The 19,886-nt window shown below is 39.0% G+C and overlaps 1 protein-coding gene across 12 annotated transcripts in view; it reads right to left on the bottom strand.

Annotated features, from left to right (window-relative positions):
• Window positions 1-18,690, bottom strand: part of mecom (MDS1 and EVI1 complex locus) — a 170,509-nt gene extending 151,819 nt beyond the window's left edge. For 4 of the 12 annotated variants that reach the window (XM_087796328.1, XM_087796333.1, XM_087796324.1 and 1 more), the window contains exon 1: window positions 18,387-18,689. In XM_087796328.1, coding sequence (XP_087652454.1) covers window positions 18,387-18,423 — 37 coding nt within the window. In that variant the 5' untranslated portion in view covers window positions 18,424-18,689. Of the gene's footprint in view, window positions 1-18,386 lie in introns of all 12 variants that reach the window. The other 8 variants (XM_087796322.1, XM_087796323.1, XM_087796332.1 and 5 more) reach the window with 3 other exon arrangements.
• Between the last annotated feature and the right edge of the window lie 1,196 nt (window positions 18,691-19,886).

Genomic DNA, 19,886 nt, shown 5'->3' with positions numbered 1-19,886 from the left:
TCTGTAATGTTCTCGTGTTTTCGGAGAACAAATGATTAATCGCACACATTTCGGAGTCAAACTACGTTTCGTCAAGTTTCACGATGTTGTGATAGGAACGCTATCTGGCAGATGGAGATCCTGCTGGATCAGATCGCTGCCCCCGTAATGGCCTGGTCTGCAGCCCGGAGGGTCTCGATCCCAGTGACACAGAACAGGGGTCCCCGCAGAAGTAAGACAGATGAACGAAGATAGACACCCCCCCCCCCTCCGTCCTCAACCGCGAAAAGATACAACAATTAAGTCAGGTCTGGTCATTTTCATTCCACGGAACCTTTGGCCTTAAACTCCTACACATGTACGCAGACAAATTACTAGCACCATTGGGTTTGGCCAACAGCTCCAGTGCAGAACACACTGTTTGAAGGCTGAGACAGCGCACATAAATCATACCTGTATTTGATCTGTGGCTCTTAGGGCCGGCTGATCATGTGACAGCTCGCGTAGACGCTGTCTTTTCTACCCTCATGGGGCTGAAATGGTTCACTTGATTTGTGCAGCTGGCTTTTCTTTAACTGATAAATCTGTTCAACTATGTGTTGAAAAAAAAGTAATTAATACAAGTATGGTTAACGTCGGCCTTTTGTACTGTCATGAAGTGATGATAAAAAGATGCATGATTAAAAAAAAACTAAAAAAACACTGAATGTACCAAAACCACACATTAATCGATACAATAAATCCACGTTTCTTAAAAATGGATTGTAATATCAGAAGGGTTTCTACAGCTTGAGGCAAGTTAAATTATAGACTTAAATTAAATAAAAATTGAATAAAATCAACCAAAATTTTAAAAAGATTATAAAAAAGGCCACATACATTATCGATGCCCTTGTGATTTTGAATATATTCTCTCACAAAAAACACTGTTTTCAGCCAAATGTAGGTTTCACAGCCAAGTTGTCATTGATTTACACAAAACACGTACAGTAGACCCAAAAAAGTGCAACACCTGGAAGAGTCCCGCCTGCAACACTCAACTATATTGTTAGTTCCGCTGATCCGATAATAAATTAATAAATAAATAAATAAATGTTGAAGCTGACATAAAATCTGACATAACATGTACTTACAGTTTTTAAGACTTTCAAAAGTTGTGTTTTATACTTTTTAATGCCAATTAAATTCTTGTTTTTAGATTCTTGAATGTAATGTGTGGAAACCCTGATTTCTTTTAAAATTACATCTTTAAAGCTGCTTTTTTTTTAAAAAAATTAAAAAAGGAGCTCTCTTACAGTCTGTCTTTTCATTTTCATTACTAAATCATAAAGAACATTAAAAAATATATTTTTTAAGCTTTTACGCTGCTAGGCCACCATCCTGGACCGACAGGAAGTACTCCTGGTAAATATTGCGAGCGTTTCCTGTGTAGACAGTAGATTGGAAGCGCTTGTGATATTAACCCGGAGTACTTCCCGTCAGTGTATCTTAAAATACAGATTCATTTCAGTTTTTCCCGGAACAACTCCTTTTGTCGAGGCTTCAATACAAGATTGACATTGCAGACGAGCAGTATGGAGATGTTTTGGATATTCTTTTTTTCGAGATGAAGACGTGAGCTTAGGTCGCTACGTCAAAATGTACATACATTTTTGTCTTTAACTCTAAAGTTGACGCGGGGTCCTTTTGTACTGTCATGAAGAAAGTAAGTAAGTAATTTTTATTTGTATAGCGCTTTTCCAGACCAGGGTCACAAAGCGCTTGAACAATCAGAACACTACTCAATAAGGTATTTACTTTAAAGGGCAGGATAAGTGAGAATAAAAAGATGCTTGATAAATAACAAACACTGAATGTACCAAAACCACATATTAATTGACACGATAAATCCACGATTCTTAAAGATATAAACTAAATTGTTATATAAGACGGGTTTCTACAGCTTGAGGCAAGTCAAATTACAGACTTAAATTTGATTAAATTAAATAAAAATAAAATCAACCAAAATTAAAAAAAACAAAAACACCCCATACATTATCGATTCCCTTGTGATTTTGAAAATGCTCTAAAATGGTAAGGTTTGAATTTTTTAAAGTCTCAATCAGTAGGATTGACACTAGCGATTTTGGCGCCACCTAGTGTTGGATTAGTTTTTCTTTTTAAATCTTTCTGTTGCCAATTTTCTGCATGCGATTACAAAACAAGATGTTCTTTATGTACAAGTTCTTTAGGTCGGACTTCTCATTTAATCTTCCCAGAAATCAAGTTAAATAATATAAGCATACTTAAACAAAACACAGAGCATCCCTATCTGTTCACAAGGATTACAATATTACCCTTTAAGTGTCCTTCAAAGTTTCCACCAATTCCATTTGATGTTTCCAGACTTTGTTTTTCCCCCCTTTTCAGAGGCGGCTTGAAAACCCCGGAGATTTGCTTAGCGAGGCAAAATGAGAATTGTGTTAACGTCCGGAGAGTATTTCATCAGAGCGAGCAAGGCCCTCTGGTCCAGCACACCTGTAATGGAGTTTCCTCTCCTGCAGTTGTGAAACATTTTAACTTCTTTTGTATGGATGCTTTAAATTTCTCCTGCCCGAGCCGAACTGCACATGCAGCAACTGATCAAATAAAGGCCGGACAAATTGCGTTTGATCAAACAGTGCAGATGTCAACACCTGTATTAGCTCCTTTATTCGAACAGAAAACCCATGGCGTTAGATTCAAGGGAAACTAAATGATAAATAAAATATGTTTCCTTTCCAATTCCGTTGTTGTAGTGGGAGAAGATGGATGAAACGATACCTCAACAACATGGCTGTCATATAACATGCTAGAAAAAGTATTTTTCTCACATTTTAAAGTCAAAATGAATTACCGTCACTTCTTCTATGGAGATAGTGTCAATAGCCAAACTAAAAAAGAAAAATAAAGAAGATAAACTCGCCACTTAAAGCAGCATCGTTCTAAAAATATAACGCAGAGATGGAATTTTCACACTAGGTATTGAGAAAAGGCGATGTTGTTCTTGAATGTTATTCAAATAAACATGGCTACGGTGAAGTGGTGTGTGAAACGGTGAGGAGTAATGGCAAGAGACAATGAAATATGACTTTGGTTCGAAGAGACAGGCAGGCAGACGGACAGGAACTCGGCATTAGGGAATAAGACCCTGCCAGAAAGTAATCCATAAAGACTGCTGGATGTCAAAGGGCATTCTCACAATAATGACTCATCATCACTCAGTGGCGTCTATATGGAGTGTGTGTGTGTTTTGCCGGGTCTCACGGCATTGGCAAAACGTTATCAATTCATCCTCAAGTTCATATCACCTCAAACAATTGGTGATGGTGGAATTGAGCTGACAAAATGTGATTAATGATCTGCAATCTGTCTCGTTTTTGTTGTACAGATTTGAGGACCCTACTTAACTAAGACCAGGATTTTAGGTCCTGTGGGCGAATGGTGGGTGCCGGTTCAAGATCTCATCTGTACTCGTGAATCTCAAGATAACGGTCCAAGGATGATCAACTTTATTTTCATCCACGATTCTCGGTTTTTTAACCACGGTTCTCTGCCATTTCTCCTGAGCTGCAATCGTTGGCAAGAACAATCCATAGTTCACCGCATTTATATTTAACCAATTTTTCTTTCTTCATTCGTCAATAAATTGGTTATAACTATGATTTTAAGGTAAGGTAAGGTAAGGTAAAACTTTATTGATCCCTCAGGAGGTCTCCTTCTGGAAATTGTTTTTTTTTTTGTTTTCCAATATCCAGCAATTTTTCATAAACAATAAAAAATAATACCTAAAAAATAAAATAATAAGAAGAACATAAAGAGAAAGAACAAGATGACACAATCTAAGTCTAAAGATAAAGACAAAGAACATAGGTCAAAGAAAACAACAAAGACAAAGGATACAAAGACTAACATAGAACAGAACATCCAGATACTCTCACTCCACTCCTGCCCCCAAACTCAGAATTGTACAATTTAATAGCCCGAGGAATGAACAAAGATGCAACATTGTAGTTACACAGTTCTGACACTTGGGGGAGCTGTAAACGATAGTTGAAGTTACATATTGTTGCTTTAATATGTGCAGGCTGCGAAAAGATTTAAAGAAATAATGTGTTTAAATGAATTAAGAAAAGTATTTATCCTTTAAAACCGCTAATCATTTTGTGTGTTAAAGCATCTAAGATACATTTGTAGGGAAGGTAAACCCAATTCAATCCAAGGTAACCACCCAAAGAAACTTAATTTCACCGTGGATTTACTTGAGAAAGTGGCAACAGACAGATTATACACAATCTAAATGTGAATGAAAACACATCAGTTTTGAAAAAACCTAAAGGTCCGGTTACTTTCCCAGCATCCTAAAATGTGGAAAAAGTCTACAGCACGGATCTGTCAAAGTGGCGCAGAGCAAGTCCTCACTTCAAATCTGACCTTCAACACCATAACTATACTTGTATTCCCCCAAGAGCGCTGCCGTCCTATCCGGGGAAAAGACTGTGGGCTCCTCGCTTATACATTTCTTCTTTTTCCTTTCTGCAGCTTTTGTCATTGATTGCTGATGCGTTTGGCTGCTTCTATGCTCGGTAATGACCCGCCCTGCTAACCAGCCGGCAACTCTGCTCGGCCTCTCATAGATTGAACTGTCATGGCGGCGATTGATGGTGGCCGAAGATAGGGACTCACACCTGCAACATCCCCCCCAAACGGTGCCCGGGCTCCGTCCCATCTCCTCTCAGCCCAGACGTCTGAATAGTGTGTGGATGAGTTGTGTCCATATTGCTCATAAGAATGGATAAATATTAAAGCATGTGTCACTGCCCAAGTTTATAGGCGCAGATAAATAAAAGGCAGACTGCTGCCCGGAGGTTATTCATTTGGACTCCAGCCGCAAACGGGACCGGCGAAAAGGGAAAGTGTAGGAAAGAATCCTTCTCAAAGGAACTCATCAAAAGGTCTGAATTATTGGAAATAAGTGTGATATTCGAAATTGGTGTATTGAATTTCGAAATCGATATTAATGTGATATTTTATTCTTTCACCTAAAAATGTAGCCGTAGTACTGTAGTGGAGGTCCGGTGGTTTAGAGAAGGAAAACAATGCGATATTTCGTCTCATTTCTTTCCGCGCTTTGATGCCGATATGATTGGAGAAAAATAACTTTCAGTTACGCTGGACTTGCATAGGTTTCCCACAAAGCTGAGCGACATCAGAGAGGAGCCGCCGGCCTGTCGTGATATCACCAAATCAACAATAAATCCCACCTCCTGGTACATGCACACATAACAGTTTATAAATGACCTGACGCTTACAACGTAGCTTATTAGCATACGGCGAAGACTGACAGATTTACACTTGGTTGGAAGTTACGCGATCCTATAAAAACGCTGAATACAACCAAGATCAAAAGTACTTACAATATGTTGCTTAAGCAAAGGGGGTCGAAAGAGATAGCGCTCATAAGTTAGTTTTACTTCCGTGTATATACTGAGCCGTGCTAAGTCAGCGCGCCGGCAAGACTCGTCGTCATAGCAACCGAGCCTAGCAAGCTGCGCCACACAGTTCACAGACGGAGACGTAAAGGACAACGAGACATAGAAGTACAAATGGACTTTACAGAACGTGACACTGATTGGTCAAAGTGCTCATTTAAGAATTGCTTGATTTATACAATAAAAAATGATAAATTATCGCACGTTTTCCATATGCATATCGCACACGTGCCAATATCGGGATATCGATATTTTTCCAATATATCGTGCAGCCCTAGTTTGAATCTAGTTCTATTCTCCAGGCGGCAAAAATAACAGTTTGGCGCCGCCACTGCTTTTGATGCGAGTCTGAGGTTAGCTTTGACATTTCTATACAACCCATGATTATAAAGTCTAGCAAGTAGTAGCTACACAATTAAGATTCTTGATTCTCAACAACGTACCTTGCGTCAGATAACCAAAGGTGGACGATGCTGTAAATAGTTGATATATTGTGTATATACTGAGAGTTTAGTCATCGTAAGAACTTTGTTGCTTTGGCTTTTGCCGCGCATTTCTTTTATCGTATCCATTAGAACTAAAATATCATCCATCCAGTCCTACATGTTGTATGGTGCCAGCTATCTAGTCTCCACTCTTCATACAACATACACTGTATCTTAAAACACTTATCTCTTCTCCAATAATACTCAAGTCTATATTATAAGTACAAAATAACTTAGTATATGCAAACTGATCTCCCACCAAAGTGTCCACTTTATGGCATTTGACATCATTAGCAGGTTTTAATGCTGAATAAATTAAAATGTATAGTACAATTATGGAATCTTGGTTCTGATCTATCCTGGAAATGTAATCTTGAAAACAAATCCACTTATATCAACATAAAAGCAACGTGTAATACGAGTAGATTTCCATACAAATTGTTCATAGTAAACTATCTGATTTCATTTTGTCTTTTTTCCAGTTTTCAAATGAAGAGTAAAACGGCAGCTTATGTTTTACAATCCAGTTCCTTAAATATTTTAAAGGATTTGTCAGTCTGTGGAGAATTCTCTTCTTTAACCCACTGTGTGTTGTGCCAGCGAGTTATAAATTGTTACGGTCGACCACAATTTCATACGCTAAGAAAAGTTAAAGTTATTTGAATAAAAGTTACATTATTGTGTAAAATAAAGTACAATATGTGTAAAAAATGAGCTGCTTTAAGGGGGTCTGCAAGTTCCCTCTCAAGTGTATTAATTCAACCGTCATCATTTAATGTCGTGGAATCATTTTGATTCCCGTGATGAGTTGACAGTGCGGAACTGATATTGTGTGATTATGGATGATTACTGAGCTTTTATGTGTGATTATATGCTCCCAAAACTATTTTGACTTATTCATTCCGCGTCCATACATCTCTCCCAAAGTTCTCCTCTGATACTATATTGGTTATGATTGCTCCATAATCATTCACTTACTCAACTCTCCGAGCACTTTGCACAGTTCCACGAGCCGTTAAATAATAGCACATGTTCCCCTTATGAACGGGGTAGAAAAGTGGATTGTTTGGTCTAGTCTTGCTCGGTGTATCTGTTGATCCTGGAGCTTCCAGCCCACGCGGCAGTCCCTTGTTGTACTTGGCTTTCCAACTGCCAACTGTCAGCGCGGTATCTCCTTACTCCTTATCCTGATGAATGGGAAGTTTCCAGATCTTTTTGTAACGTTCGCATTTGCTTGTTCCAGCACTTTATCAAGAGGGATGGAGGGGGAAAACAAGGCTTCATGGTCAGCACGCTTGTCACCCTCGAAGAGCAACGGAGACGGTTATAGGTAGAGACTGAGGGAACTAAATTAAAGTGATATATCACCCAAAATTCATGCGACTAAGGGGTCAGATTATTTTCTTTTTATTATTGTCTTTTTGGAGCTACACGTAGGAATGTACAGTATGTCCATATGACAGCGGACGGAGAAAACTTTTCTTTGTCCAAAAAGACAAACTAAAAAACATCCAAATACCTTCATACTGCTCGCCTGTAATGTTACTCTTGTAATTATCGCTCGACAAGAGAAAAGGTTCATAAAAATATTAAACAATTCTCTATTTTTATATTGTTTGTAGCAGAAGCGAAAAGGGTAAGATGCTACACAGACAGGAAACACTTCCCCGGACTGTTTCCTGTCTGTGTAGCATCTTAGCCTTTTAGTTAATTCTAAAAACTATTTTAAAATATAGATTTTAGGAGATCTTTTGGAACAATTACTCATGTTAAAGCTTCAATACAAGAGGGATATTACTTTGAGTATGGAGATGTTTTGACATTTTTAAGTGTATATATGGACGACAAAAAGTTAGCTCAGGTAAATATTATCATTTGGACATACATTTTCGTCTGTTACTCCAAAAAGACACCGAATACTCTGAAAATAACCCCAACCCACAGTCAACATAAGGGCGAGTAAATGAGTGAAATTTGAATTTTGGGTGAACTGTACCTTTAAATGATGACGAGGAATGGGAGAAAAGTAAAAGAGACCAAGTAAAAACCAGGAGGGAATAATCCCCTGAAAGGGGAACTTGTGAATATCAGGCCAGTCGGGGATTGCTTGGCGTGTGAAACGTAGATAAAAATCGATTAGCTTGTCCACTGACCCAGTGAGCAGAAGGGCCTCCCCAGAACCCCCCCCTGACCCCCCTCATCCCGCCTCAAGTCTTGACAGAGACGTCCAAGATCCCACGAGGTCCTCTGCGGACACTGGAGTGAACAAAGTGGTGCCCTCTTGTCAAACCACAGCCCTGAAGCTACAGCAAAACAAAAACCACGCCTTAATGCTTCGGCGCACTCTGATTCCACAGGAGACCGAAAAAAAAAAAAAAGTGTTCGGCAGAATGAGGACACTCCATATAGCGACTTTTCCATATCTGCAAACTAACACTGGGATGGAAATGTGTGTCGGTGTAAATTTTTCGACTAATAAACCTCATCGATATTTGTGGCTAAATATTGACTTGCGCTAACAACATTTAGATTTTATGATGTGGAAAATATCCCCCACCCCTGAAAAAGTGATGGTGATTGATGTTGTGGTTCAACAAGAGTAAAAAAAAATTAAAAAAACGTCTCCCTCCGTTAAGTAAATTGTCTATTTTCAGTCAAATAAACCTCTTTCAACAAATCATCTGAAACAATAAGTAAATAATCTACAGGGGTGAGAAATATTTAGGAGGTAATTTACAGTTTATATTTCAATATAACTTCTGCAGAGATTACGCCCTGTGTATCTTAAGAAACAATGAAATCCTTAAATCTCTGCGATGACTAAGGACGAGAGGATACAGCGACTCCAGCAGTTTTAAAGCTGATGTTTGGATATATTTTGGTTTCAAAACAAATAAAAGCAGTTACGACTTCGTCAAGAGTCATGTGGTCTGTAAATTCTGCAACACCAGAGTCATGAACTCGACAATACTACAAATATATCCTTGTTATTAGAGTATTACAATATATCGTATAGTGGCCCCTTTATTGTGATATGTATCGTATTGCCAGATTCTTGCAATACGCACCCCTGTTGTTTTGTCTCGCCTGATGTATTGCTATCATTTCCAGATCTTAGTAAATGATTTTGCTCACTTAAGAAATATCAATAAAAATTCTTAAATATAAAGTGTTGATTTCGTTTTCCAGACATGGCATTTGGATGTTGCAGCAGTTGGAGAAGATCCGTTCCGAGTCAAAAACTTTTGGGATATTTTGTAGAAAAAATATAATAAACGTGAAAAAAATTATGAAAAACCTACAGAGCCTCAGAGGTGACTTTTTTTCAAAAAAATCTTGTGATATCATCATCTTCAGATATTCACATCTCTATCATCTATCACGTTAGTACAACCCGGCACATTTACTTTAACCGAGATGGACCAATAATGTCTTATTAACCTAAACAGCATAATAGGTTTTCACCAGTAAGTGGCAGCACGCACAAATACTGGGATCGATATTTCACAATTATATCTAAATAATTTATAGACCTCTCTCCTACAGACGGTGTATTACAAATAAATACATTGACTCCTTAAACACCGCTATAGTCATTGAATCATTGAAATAAGAGCAACAGTTGCTTTAGGTTTGACCTTGCGACTGTAGCGAAACGACCCATTCCGACGTGAACACACCCAAACAATGAATAAATCCAACTTAAGAACTACAGCTATGAACATCAATGACATGATTTGAATAAAGACTCAAGGAACTAAGGCACTAAAATTAATTGTTTCGCCGTCCCTTAAGCTTAAGTGTTGTAAAATGATGCTTCGAAATAATGCAGAATGCTAATTTCAACAGATGCTAATATTACGACTAGGGCTGCACGATATCGATAACGCGATCATTTATAAATGTTTTATTGTATAAATCAAGCATTTCTTAAATGCGCACTTCAACTAATCAGTGTCACCTTCGGTAAAAGATGCCAATGTGTACTTCTATGTCTCGTTGTCGTTTACGTCTCCGTCCCACTGTGGGAAACCGATGCAAGTCCAACGAAACTGAGCGCTATAAGTGATATTTGTCTCCGATCATGTCGGCACCGAAGCTCGGAAATAAACGAAAGGGAATATGGCGTAGTTTTCCTTCTCTAAACCTTCCTTCCAGCACTGCGCGCGCACGCTGCTACATTTTTAGGTGAAAGGAAAAAATATCGCATTAATATCAATATCGCAATTCAAGACACCAATATCGAAAATATCGCACTAATTTCCAATATCATGCAGCCCTAATCAGGACCTATGAATATATCAAGATACTGATGTCAAAAGATTAAAGAAATGACATTAATGTCACCTCCAGGCCTCCGTAGAGATTAGATTAAAATAATTAATAAATGTCAAATTGGAAAAAAAAATCATTTGACTATCTCAAGCGTGAGATAAGAAGCTCCCGCTGGACGAACTTCCATCCGTTGACATTCTGTTTAACGTCTCTCTATCGTTTTATCACCTTGTTTTCCTCATAATTTCCTTTTTCTGGCGCAGCACCGCTTTGATTCCTGGCTTATTGTGGCGCGGCTGACCTCGGAGGTCGCCGAGTGGAAAGGGCTGGATGTGTCACCGGCGAAGCGCTCGTCTGCGTTAGAATAATATTTCGACGGTACTTTTGAGGATGCTAACTCCTAATCAAAACAGGACATCCTGAGGAGGGCCGCTGCTCTCCTCCAGCTCACCGGCCCTGCTTCATGTTTTGTGTGTTTGTGGACGGGCGACAATCCCAGGAAGCTGGGAAGAAGGGTTCATCAAAGCTCTAAGCGGGGGGCCCGGGCTGTAGGATCACTGGAATGTGGTGTGGAAAGGAATCTCTACTGTCCTATTGTTCCCTTGTTTCCTCGGTCTCATCACACGCCGGCACGTCCAGTTCACTTACAGGTAAGCGGCGCTAATCAGCACCGCATTCCTTTTCGATACACAAATTCTTTCCTCGGCAGTGACCCCAGCTGACCGGCAACACACGTGCACACACACACCGTGCATGGATGGACATGAAGTCGCTTCGTCCAGGTTTATCAGTAGACATAAGTGGACCACTCTACATGCACGTTTGGGCATTGTTCACGAGTGAGTGGACAGCCTGATGGATGGTCAACCGATGAATCCGGTCGGCCTCGAACCTAAATATGAGCCGTTATTTTTTTAACCTTACTTTGTTCGCTTCCAACAGATCAGTACACCGTGTTCCTCTACCTCTTGTCCGATGTCAGTTTGACCTTGGATGACCTCACTGAAGCACGGACTGGAACATGAACTTCATCAGTGGGAAAACACCATGTTAAGTTGATAAATGTGATGAGGTCCAGCGCTCTGGGATCCTCGGACACATCGTCAGGCGTCCACTGGCTGGATCTACATGGATAGACCACATTGAACATGATGTTGTGAACATTTACAGTAATGAAAGGAAGCACAGAAGAGGTGCCTAAAAAGAGTCTAGATTTTACAACGCAAAATACAAATAACTTAGTCAAAAAACTTCTATGATTCAAGAATACTATTTGCTAAAATAATTTAATGTATAATTAATAGGATACTGAAGTATATAGCTGATAAACATCTATGGCTCTGTATCAATCACACATTTTTGATACTGATACCTTCACTTCGGTACTGGCTCCTGAATGATACTTTTTCCAAGATCAATTCTATCAGAAAGAAATATGACATTAAACATACTTTTTGAGTTACATTTTTTTAGCATCTGTAAAGTTCCACTTCCAAAAATTAATCGAGTGCAAACAAACATCTAACAAATTCCAAAATTAATCTGATTTTTAAAGCCTTTGTCAATAATTTTCTCAGTTTTTCGTCAGAGAAATCAACACATTATCAAATTTTCATCATGTGATAGTACTGTAAAAGGGCACTAAAAAAAATAAAAGATACTATTGAACCGTTCTAGCAGTTGCTGCAAAAGAACCAGAAAAGTGTATATATATTTAAATAAAGTGTGTAAATGAAAAAAGTGTGAAATAGAATTTGGTTGTTAATTTCCAAATAATTTCAGCATTTATTCATTATTTCAGTTGCAATTAAACTTCCAGTCGCTAGATGGCATCATTCATTACGTCCTCCACAGCTAAAGATACAATTAAATCCGACAAGATCGCTGCGATGACTGAGGACGAGAGGATACAGTCGACTCCAGCAGCTTTTAAATTTGATGTTTTGACATATTTTGGTTTCAAAACAAATGAAAGCAGTTACGACTTCGTCAAGAGTCATGTGGTCTGTAAATTCTGCAAAACCAATCAAGTACTCGGATGATACAAATATATGCTTGTTTCTCCTTGATCAAAATATATCGCAATATATATTATTATATTATACATAAAGTCCTAATCTAGAGCATTTACAAGCTGTAAAAATACATGAGCAACCACAAAACAATATTGAATGAACAACAACACATCAGCTACTATAGTCACGTGAAAGTTAAGTCATGTATGTGGATTTTTGATTGGATGGCAACTTCTGAACCATTGAATTATGAAACAAAACTAAATCTAATTATCCTTGTTTTATCATTTGTTACAGAGCGTTTATTGAAATACTCACTTTGCCAAGAGATCAAAATAGTGATAATAATAATAAACTCCTTGGCAGAGGTAATACACACACTCTCAAAATAAGAACATTACATGAACAGTCAAAAAAACTTGTATTTCTTTAATGCACGAAAAAGTATCAACACCATTATCAGGTGAACTTGAAATGCCAAAGCACTTCCAACAGGAAGCTACTGCTCTCCATCTCATCCCTCCCGTCCTGCGGGGGTGAAGGGTCACAGCGTTAATGAGATTGGGGAGAGAAAGTGAGCTTGTTGGAAAAACCGCGCATGAATACACACAAAATACACAAACACTAGAAACGTACACACCCGTCTGTGGCAGCGGACCGCGACCTAATGCCCTCGCTTGTCCTTATCTTGTCCTCCTGCATCACTCACTCCTTCAGCACCACCGGGGGGGATCCACCCATGGAGATCCCCCCGGCTGCCCTAGAACATTTTCTTATCGCCATGTTCCGAGAGCGATTGTTGGATAATTCCTGTTTATAGTTATAGTGTGTAAGAGGGGGGGGGGCGGGGGGGCTCGAGGGGAATGTGACGTTTCGTTTGTCATTGCAGCACAATAGTGAGTTAATCACCATCCGTGTTGTGAGGCAAACATGACATAACTCTGGATTTAAGAGTAGAATTGGTGAACTTGAACAGGGTTCAGAAGTTGTAGATGTGAGACAAAGACTTTTAAAGAAGTATACAAGTTATTTGGGCTCAGTGGAACCGTGATTTACTGGCTTTGTGTCCAAAAATCACATCTCTGATTCACGTCGTTTAAGCTTAGAAAACTCAACTATTTCTACACAAGTAGGGGTTGTATGAAAAAAGTTGTTAAACTTAAATATCATAATTTATATCTTTATATTTTAAATTGAACATGTACATATTCAGTGTTTATTAAATTTTGTTTTGCAATAAACTTTCAGCCACTTGATGGTAGCACTCACTACTTGCTCCTTGGCTACCAGAACAATATAATTGAATGACTGAGGACGAGAGGATACGCACTCGACTCCAGCCGCTTTTCAAAATCTGACGTTTGGACATATTTTGGTTTCAAAACAAATAAAAGCAGTTACGACTTCTTCAAAAGTCACGTGGTCTCTAAATTCTGTCCACGACTGCCCGAGGAACAATGAATTCCCGGTGATGACTGTGGACGAGAGGATACAGTCGACTCGAGCAGCTTTTAAAGCTGTTGTTTGGACATATTTTGGTTTCAAACCAAATGAAAGCAGTTACGACTTGGTCAAGAGTCATGTGGTCTATAAATTCTGCAACACCAGAGTCAAGTACTCGGACAATACTATAACTATATCCTTGTTACTACAGCATCTGACCACTGTGTCGTATCAACCAGATTCTAGCCAATACACACCCCCCTACTAACAAGCTGTCCTGAATTCTCATCAGTAATTACACTTAAACCAAGTGACTGACATGCAAATATATGGACACATTAGTGCCGCATAAAGTTCCAGCGAGTGTCTTGTTTACCCCTCGTCCTCGTAAATGCACTCAACAATGTAGTAAAGTGACTCACGGTTGTTAACTGATGTGATACATGAGGCAGAAAAAAAAAAAAAGCGTCCCCACCACCTGCTCCAGGTAATTGATTTGAGTGTAAAATGATTGAGTTTCTTTAATTAGCTAACAGACGTCTTTCACTTTTTCTTTTTCATCCCCCCCGAGCGTGGCAAAGTGCGCTACCTCATCCCCCCCCCCGCCTCTCGGCTCATTAATAGAGAGGGGCGAACCTGCAGCATCAGCAATCTGTTGACATTATAACTCCTCAGACATCATAATGACACACAAATCAGTTTGATGTCTGGCCGAAAGTTTCCAAATCAGCAATATGCCAGTCATCCGCGCACCGATATGTGATGGGGGAACCGGCGGCGCGTCAAACCTCTGACAAGCCTGCTGTATATATTCTGCAGAGTGCCTTTTGTTTTGTGCAAACGGGCACAAATTGTCCAAACAAGCAAAGAGACACACTTGGCAAAAAAACATCAGTCACACAAGCTTTAAGAACATTCTACAGACATTGATAAAAGGGCTGTGTATTGGCAAGAATCCGACACGATACAGGGGCAACGATATATTGGGATACTGTACAAATATATTCGTAGTATTGTCGAGTACTTGATTCTGGTGTTTCAGAATTTACAGACCACATGACTCTTGACCAAGTCGTAACTGCTTTCATTTGGTTTGAAACCAAAATATGTCCAAACATCAGCTTTAAAAGCTGCTTGAGTCGACTGTATCCTCTCGTCCTCAGTCATCACATTGTTCCTCGAGCAGTCGTGGACGTTATTACTGAGCGAAAGTGGAGGTTTAATTGCAACACTAAAGTGAAAATGTCAATTGTACATAAGAAACATCCAATCATTTTATTTTCAATACACTTAATTGAAATGTAAACCATAAAATAAAAATGATAAAATAAATACATCCGTTTTATTTTTAGATGGACTTAATTGTAAAGTAAACCAAAAAACAAATGATAAAGATAAAACACGATATAATGATAAAGTGTTGTTAAATATTGAACAATATCGTACCAAAAAAAAAAGTGAGCAGATATACCGTTTCACGATATTTTCTCACATCCCGAACTGATAAAGACCTCACACTTGGCACCGCAGAGGTCAGACGTCCCGACAGACAGGAGGCCTTTGTATAGACTCGCTATCGCTAACTCCATGACCTTTCGGAGGGAGAAAACATTTTTTTTTTTTTTAGAAGGTGTACTCATTGTTCTGTACTGGTACCGTTTCCCCAGTGGTACACACATTGTGGTTCCCAGGCTTTACGTGTTGCTGCTGCCGCCCCCCCCCCGTAACCCACCCATCATCCATCCATTGGTGTTCCCACACTGCGCCGTCTGAGCTGTTGCCATTTATACCCCCCGTCCCCCAAAAACAACATCCGTGTAAATACGACCGAACCAGTCGTGCACCTATCAGATCGTTCAGTTTAAGGAATTTCATTTCAGCGTGCGGCGCTACCACAAAGTCAGTGTTTTTGGCGAATGTGAACGGTGTCGGGGACAGATGCCCCCGGGGCAGGGTCCTGGGATAGAACTCTTGACAGGGCCTGTGTTCTCCCCTCGCTGCTTGGGACAGGGGCCATCCTTCAAGTGGGTGACAACAGTGTATAAACAAACCACTAACCTCATCAGCTCTATGTTTACAGCCCAGAGACTTAGTCCTGGATGACTCATTAACATCAGAGACCCTCCAAAAAAAGAGCCGTTTTTTTTCGGGGAGAGAGAGAGAGGGCGGGTGAGAGGAACCCCTTCTCCCGACGAGGAGAGTGGACGACGTGTCAGACGGATGGGGGCGTTGATAGATGAGTGGGGACTTTGGTCATCATCAACCTGCCCCCCCGACCCCAATGCCGTCTGACCCAAACCACCCCAACAACAACATGCATGTCTCACATCAACAGTGGCAGACTTGCACAGTGGGCGTCTTCACACAGACATATTTTCACTTTCTAACTTCACTTTGGAGAAAATTGAAACTACAGGTTCTTGGTGTGTGGCTATAAAAACTAAAAGAAAAATTGTCATTAACTAAACTTCAAATACGATCAAATTCTTGCAAAAGAAATGTAAAAATGTGGCCATTTTAAACTAAATATTTGTCTCTTAAACTCATTTTTAAACAGTTTCAATAAATCCATAACAGAGAAATCTCTTTGGAAATAATCATTTACATGCATAAAACAAAAGGAGGTTCTGTTGGGTAATCTATAACATCCAAGAATAAATAAATGGGACATTTACAACCATGATTCACCTAGTGTTGTTTTGAGAGTGAAGGCAACAATAAGGAATACACTGAATCTTTAATCAGGATTAATATCCACGACGCGTGAACATTAAATCAAAGTGTTATAGTTGCTCTACGGGAGTGATGGTCGTCCTTGAATTGCTTGAGAATATAAATGAATAAAAACTGAATTTCTTTAAACATTGTTCATCGTTTGTATTCAGCAGTTTATCATAAATATTGTATACATCATATACTGCAAGACTATACGTGTTAAACTTTCTCGTCTTTTTATGCTTTATAGATTCAAGGGCCTGTCCTTTATGTGCGTACGTTTCCATTTGGACATTTGGAGCAGTCAGAGAGCGCCGCTTCCAGACAAAAAAGGGGGTGTTTATAGGAGGAGGGGGTCGGGGGGACCCCCATTTTACGTCGGACTCCGTCGTCCACCCGGTCTCACCTTTCAATTGGTCGGATTTATACGACGTTTTAATGAGGTCCCGGATGCGTGGACCGTTACTGAACTACCAAAAGAGATCATCACTTTTCACCCCGAAAAGTCAAATATCATCAGCGTGTTTGACGCGCATTTATATTTAATCATCGTTTTTATTTCAGTTTATTCTCCAGTTGAAACAGTCTGCACTTTATAGTCGAGTTTATTTCATTTGTAAAAGGTAATTAGAACTCGAAACAATAGTTGTTTGGACGAGAAAAATTTGGGCTTTTTCGTTTTTTTTTTGTTTTTTTTTCCAGCGGGGCCAACAAACTCACCGCGGGGTGCGGCCTCGGCTATAATCGAGAAGCAAAAAAAAAAAGCAAGTTTTGCGGTGAACCACATTAGATCTGGACGTGTGGACTAATCAGTCAGTCTCCATCAATCACTCTTTCCAGCTCTCCATCACCTTCTCACACACACACACACACTTTTACACGCTGCTCGAGACAGGGAACACACTCGGCATTTACCGGCACTGATCTTATGAGGGGTCTGGGATTTTAAATATTCACTCTTGACACTGTGCAGACCTGACTGGTTCGAGAGCGACCCCCCCCCCCCCCCCCCCCCATACCCCAGCCCTCCTCCTCCTCCCACCTCTCGAGAAAAAAAAAACATTCCCTTAGTACATCATAAAATATGTACATTCCGACAAATATTAATCGATATATTTCCTATAAACAAAACAAATAAAAGTTAGTTTGTGGCCCTCGTTTACAGTTTGATTTAAAGTACGTGTTAAATTTTAAAAACACAGTGGTACAATAGTCAGAAGTGGAATTACATTTCCAAAAATAATAATAATAATAATACAGGACCAAGTTTTGAATGTTCAAACACAATCTCATCTTAAAAGATACTTTCGCAAATTATTTTCTCTAGAAAATAATAATAAAACAAGTTTATTAGAATAAAACGTCAAAGCGTCGCGATTTAATACAGACATGTACAGAGTATAAAACAAATACATTTAAAATAACCGAATATCGCACCAACAAAATGGAAAAAAAATGAAAATCTACGGGGATCATCGAAAAGAAAAAACACAACTTCCACAAACTTACAAACATCACGAGCTCCTCTCCTTCAGTATATATATTTTTAATTCTAAATAAAAACCTTCAGGATCCACGCACTGACCCGCCACGAGCTTGTGCAGCGAGTCTCGCTCCACAAGCTCGCTCGCGGCATTTGTACGCACACACACACACACTCACGTACGCTCACGCACGCACGCGCGCACACGACGATCCACTAAACACCACAGCGCCCACTACATGCAAAGCCGTCATCTCCTCGCAAGAAAGTTCCGTCACCCGCTCGCTCAACTTTCTTCACGTCGGGACTTCTTTCTCAGCCGAAGCGATTTCTGAAAGATTTTTTTTTCTGCCAGACGGCGTTCGAGGAAAAGTTTGCCGGCGCAGATTAAGACGGTAAAAGTTTCAACGGATGACATCGAGAGGTGAAGATGAAAAATGAAAGAGTGGAGGAGGAAGAAAAAAAGGGATGTTACACCTACTTGTGGCCAGTTTCCGTGCCCTGCCTTTGGACCTCATGGTGCCAGTCTCTCGGCGTGCGTTTGTTTGGATTTTGTCTTGGATCTTTTTTTCCTCCTTTTTCTTTTTCTCCCCTTGTTCCCCCTATTTCTCTGGGTTTCTCAATCCAAACGCGCTATCTCTCCAGCATTGTCAGTCTGGACACCTACGCACATGCGCACACCCCCCACATCCCAAAAGGAGGAAGAAAAAAAAAAAAAAAAAAAAAACTGTCCGAGAGCAAGTGGCAGAAGAAAAAAGTTTGAGGCGATGTATCACTTCGATGCACAATTTGTCCGGAATATTTCTTTCTTCTTGATATGGCCGAATTTTGTCATTTTTAAAAATAGATTTAAAGCTTTTAATATAATAAACTAATCAACAACTTATTAATTAAAATTAAAATATAAAATACGATTTATTTCTGTAAGACGCATTTTAAACTAACACCATTTCAACTATTTAAATAAAATTAAATACGCTTTATTTCTCCCTGACTTTACCCCTCCTTTTCTCCACCACCAGTCCCTCCCCTTCTTCTCCATTTATGAGCCCACAAACATTTATATGAAGCCAATATCAATATGTTGCACAAAAGAGACGTTTTCACTCGATTGAAAGCGTTATCAGCTGATGAAAGAGCATTTATGGGTTTGAAAAATCAACATTTATGAGCCATTTACGATCGAAAATATGGATGGAGAATTAAAATAAACTCAATAATGCAGACTTTATAGACATTAAACTATATTTAAAAAAAATGTTTTCCTTGCAAGTGAGCTTCTTAACGAAATATATTTTGGAAATGATTTCATTCATTATTTTAGAAGCGTCAGTGTCAATTTATAAATATAATGGTCGTTTTATCCAACTTTGGAAAAATAAAACCATTTTTGTACCAAATAAGCAAAGTTTAATAGATTTCATTTTAAGTGGATCTCTCGTCTCTTATAGTTGCACTTTTACTGTATCCTCACGCACCATTTTATCGATACAAAAGTCCGTTATAAAAGCGACATACAGTATAGCGCCACCTATCGGGGTTGCATAAGTAGTATTTTAATAAGGAAAACATGCATTTACAAAAAAAAAAGTTAGTTATGTCGCTTTAAAATCATGATCATTATTATCATCATTTTATATTATTACTATAAATTGTAATCGATTTCCAGACACCATAGATTTGATGACTTTTCGTTGAATTGATCAAAAACTTAACCCAGATGCTGGTCCATGACTATTTCAGAATTACACATCTTATGAAAATAAATGTATATATATATATATATATGTATATATATATGTCTGTACATAAAGCATCACATTCTCCCTCCATTGACATGATATCCTGCATTTCACTTCACTTCATAGAAAAAAAATAGTTAATTAAAATGCAGGGTTTTGTAAAAAATAACTTTATCTCTTCTATGTTGACCTCTGAAAATTGCAGGTGTTCAAGAATAAACCGTCTACAGACATCTTGA

This window comes from Callionymus lyra, chromosome 7, assembly GCF_982586985.1.
Source record: "Callionymus lyra chromosome 7, fCalLyr1.hap1.1, whole genome shotgun sequence".
NCBI classification, from domain to species: Eukaryota; Metazoa; Chordata; class Actinopteri; order Syngnathiformes; family Callionymidae; genus Callionymus; species Callionymus lyra.
The sequence above is the reverse complement of the archived record's forward strand: the minus strand, read 5'-3'. Positions and strand labels throughout refer to the sequence as shown.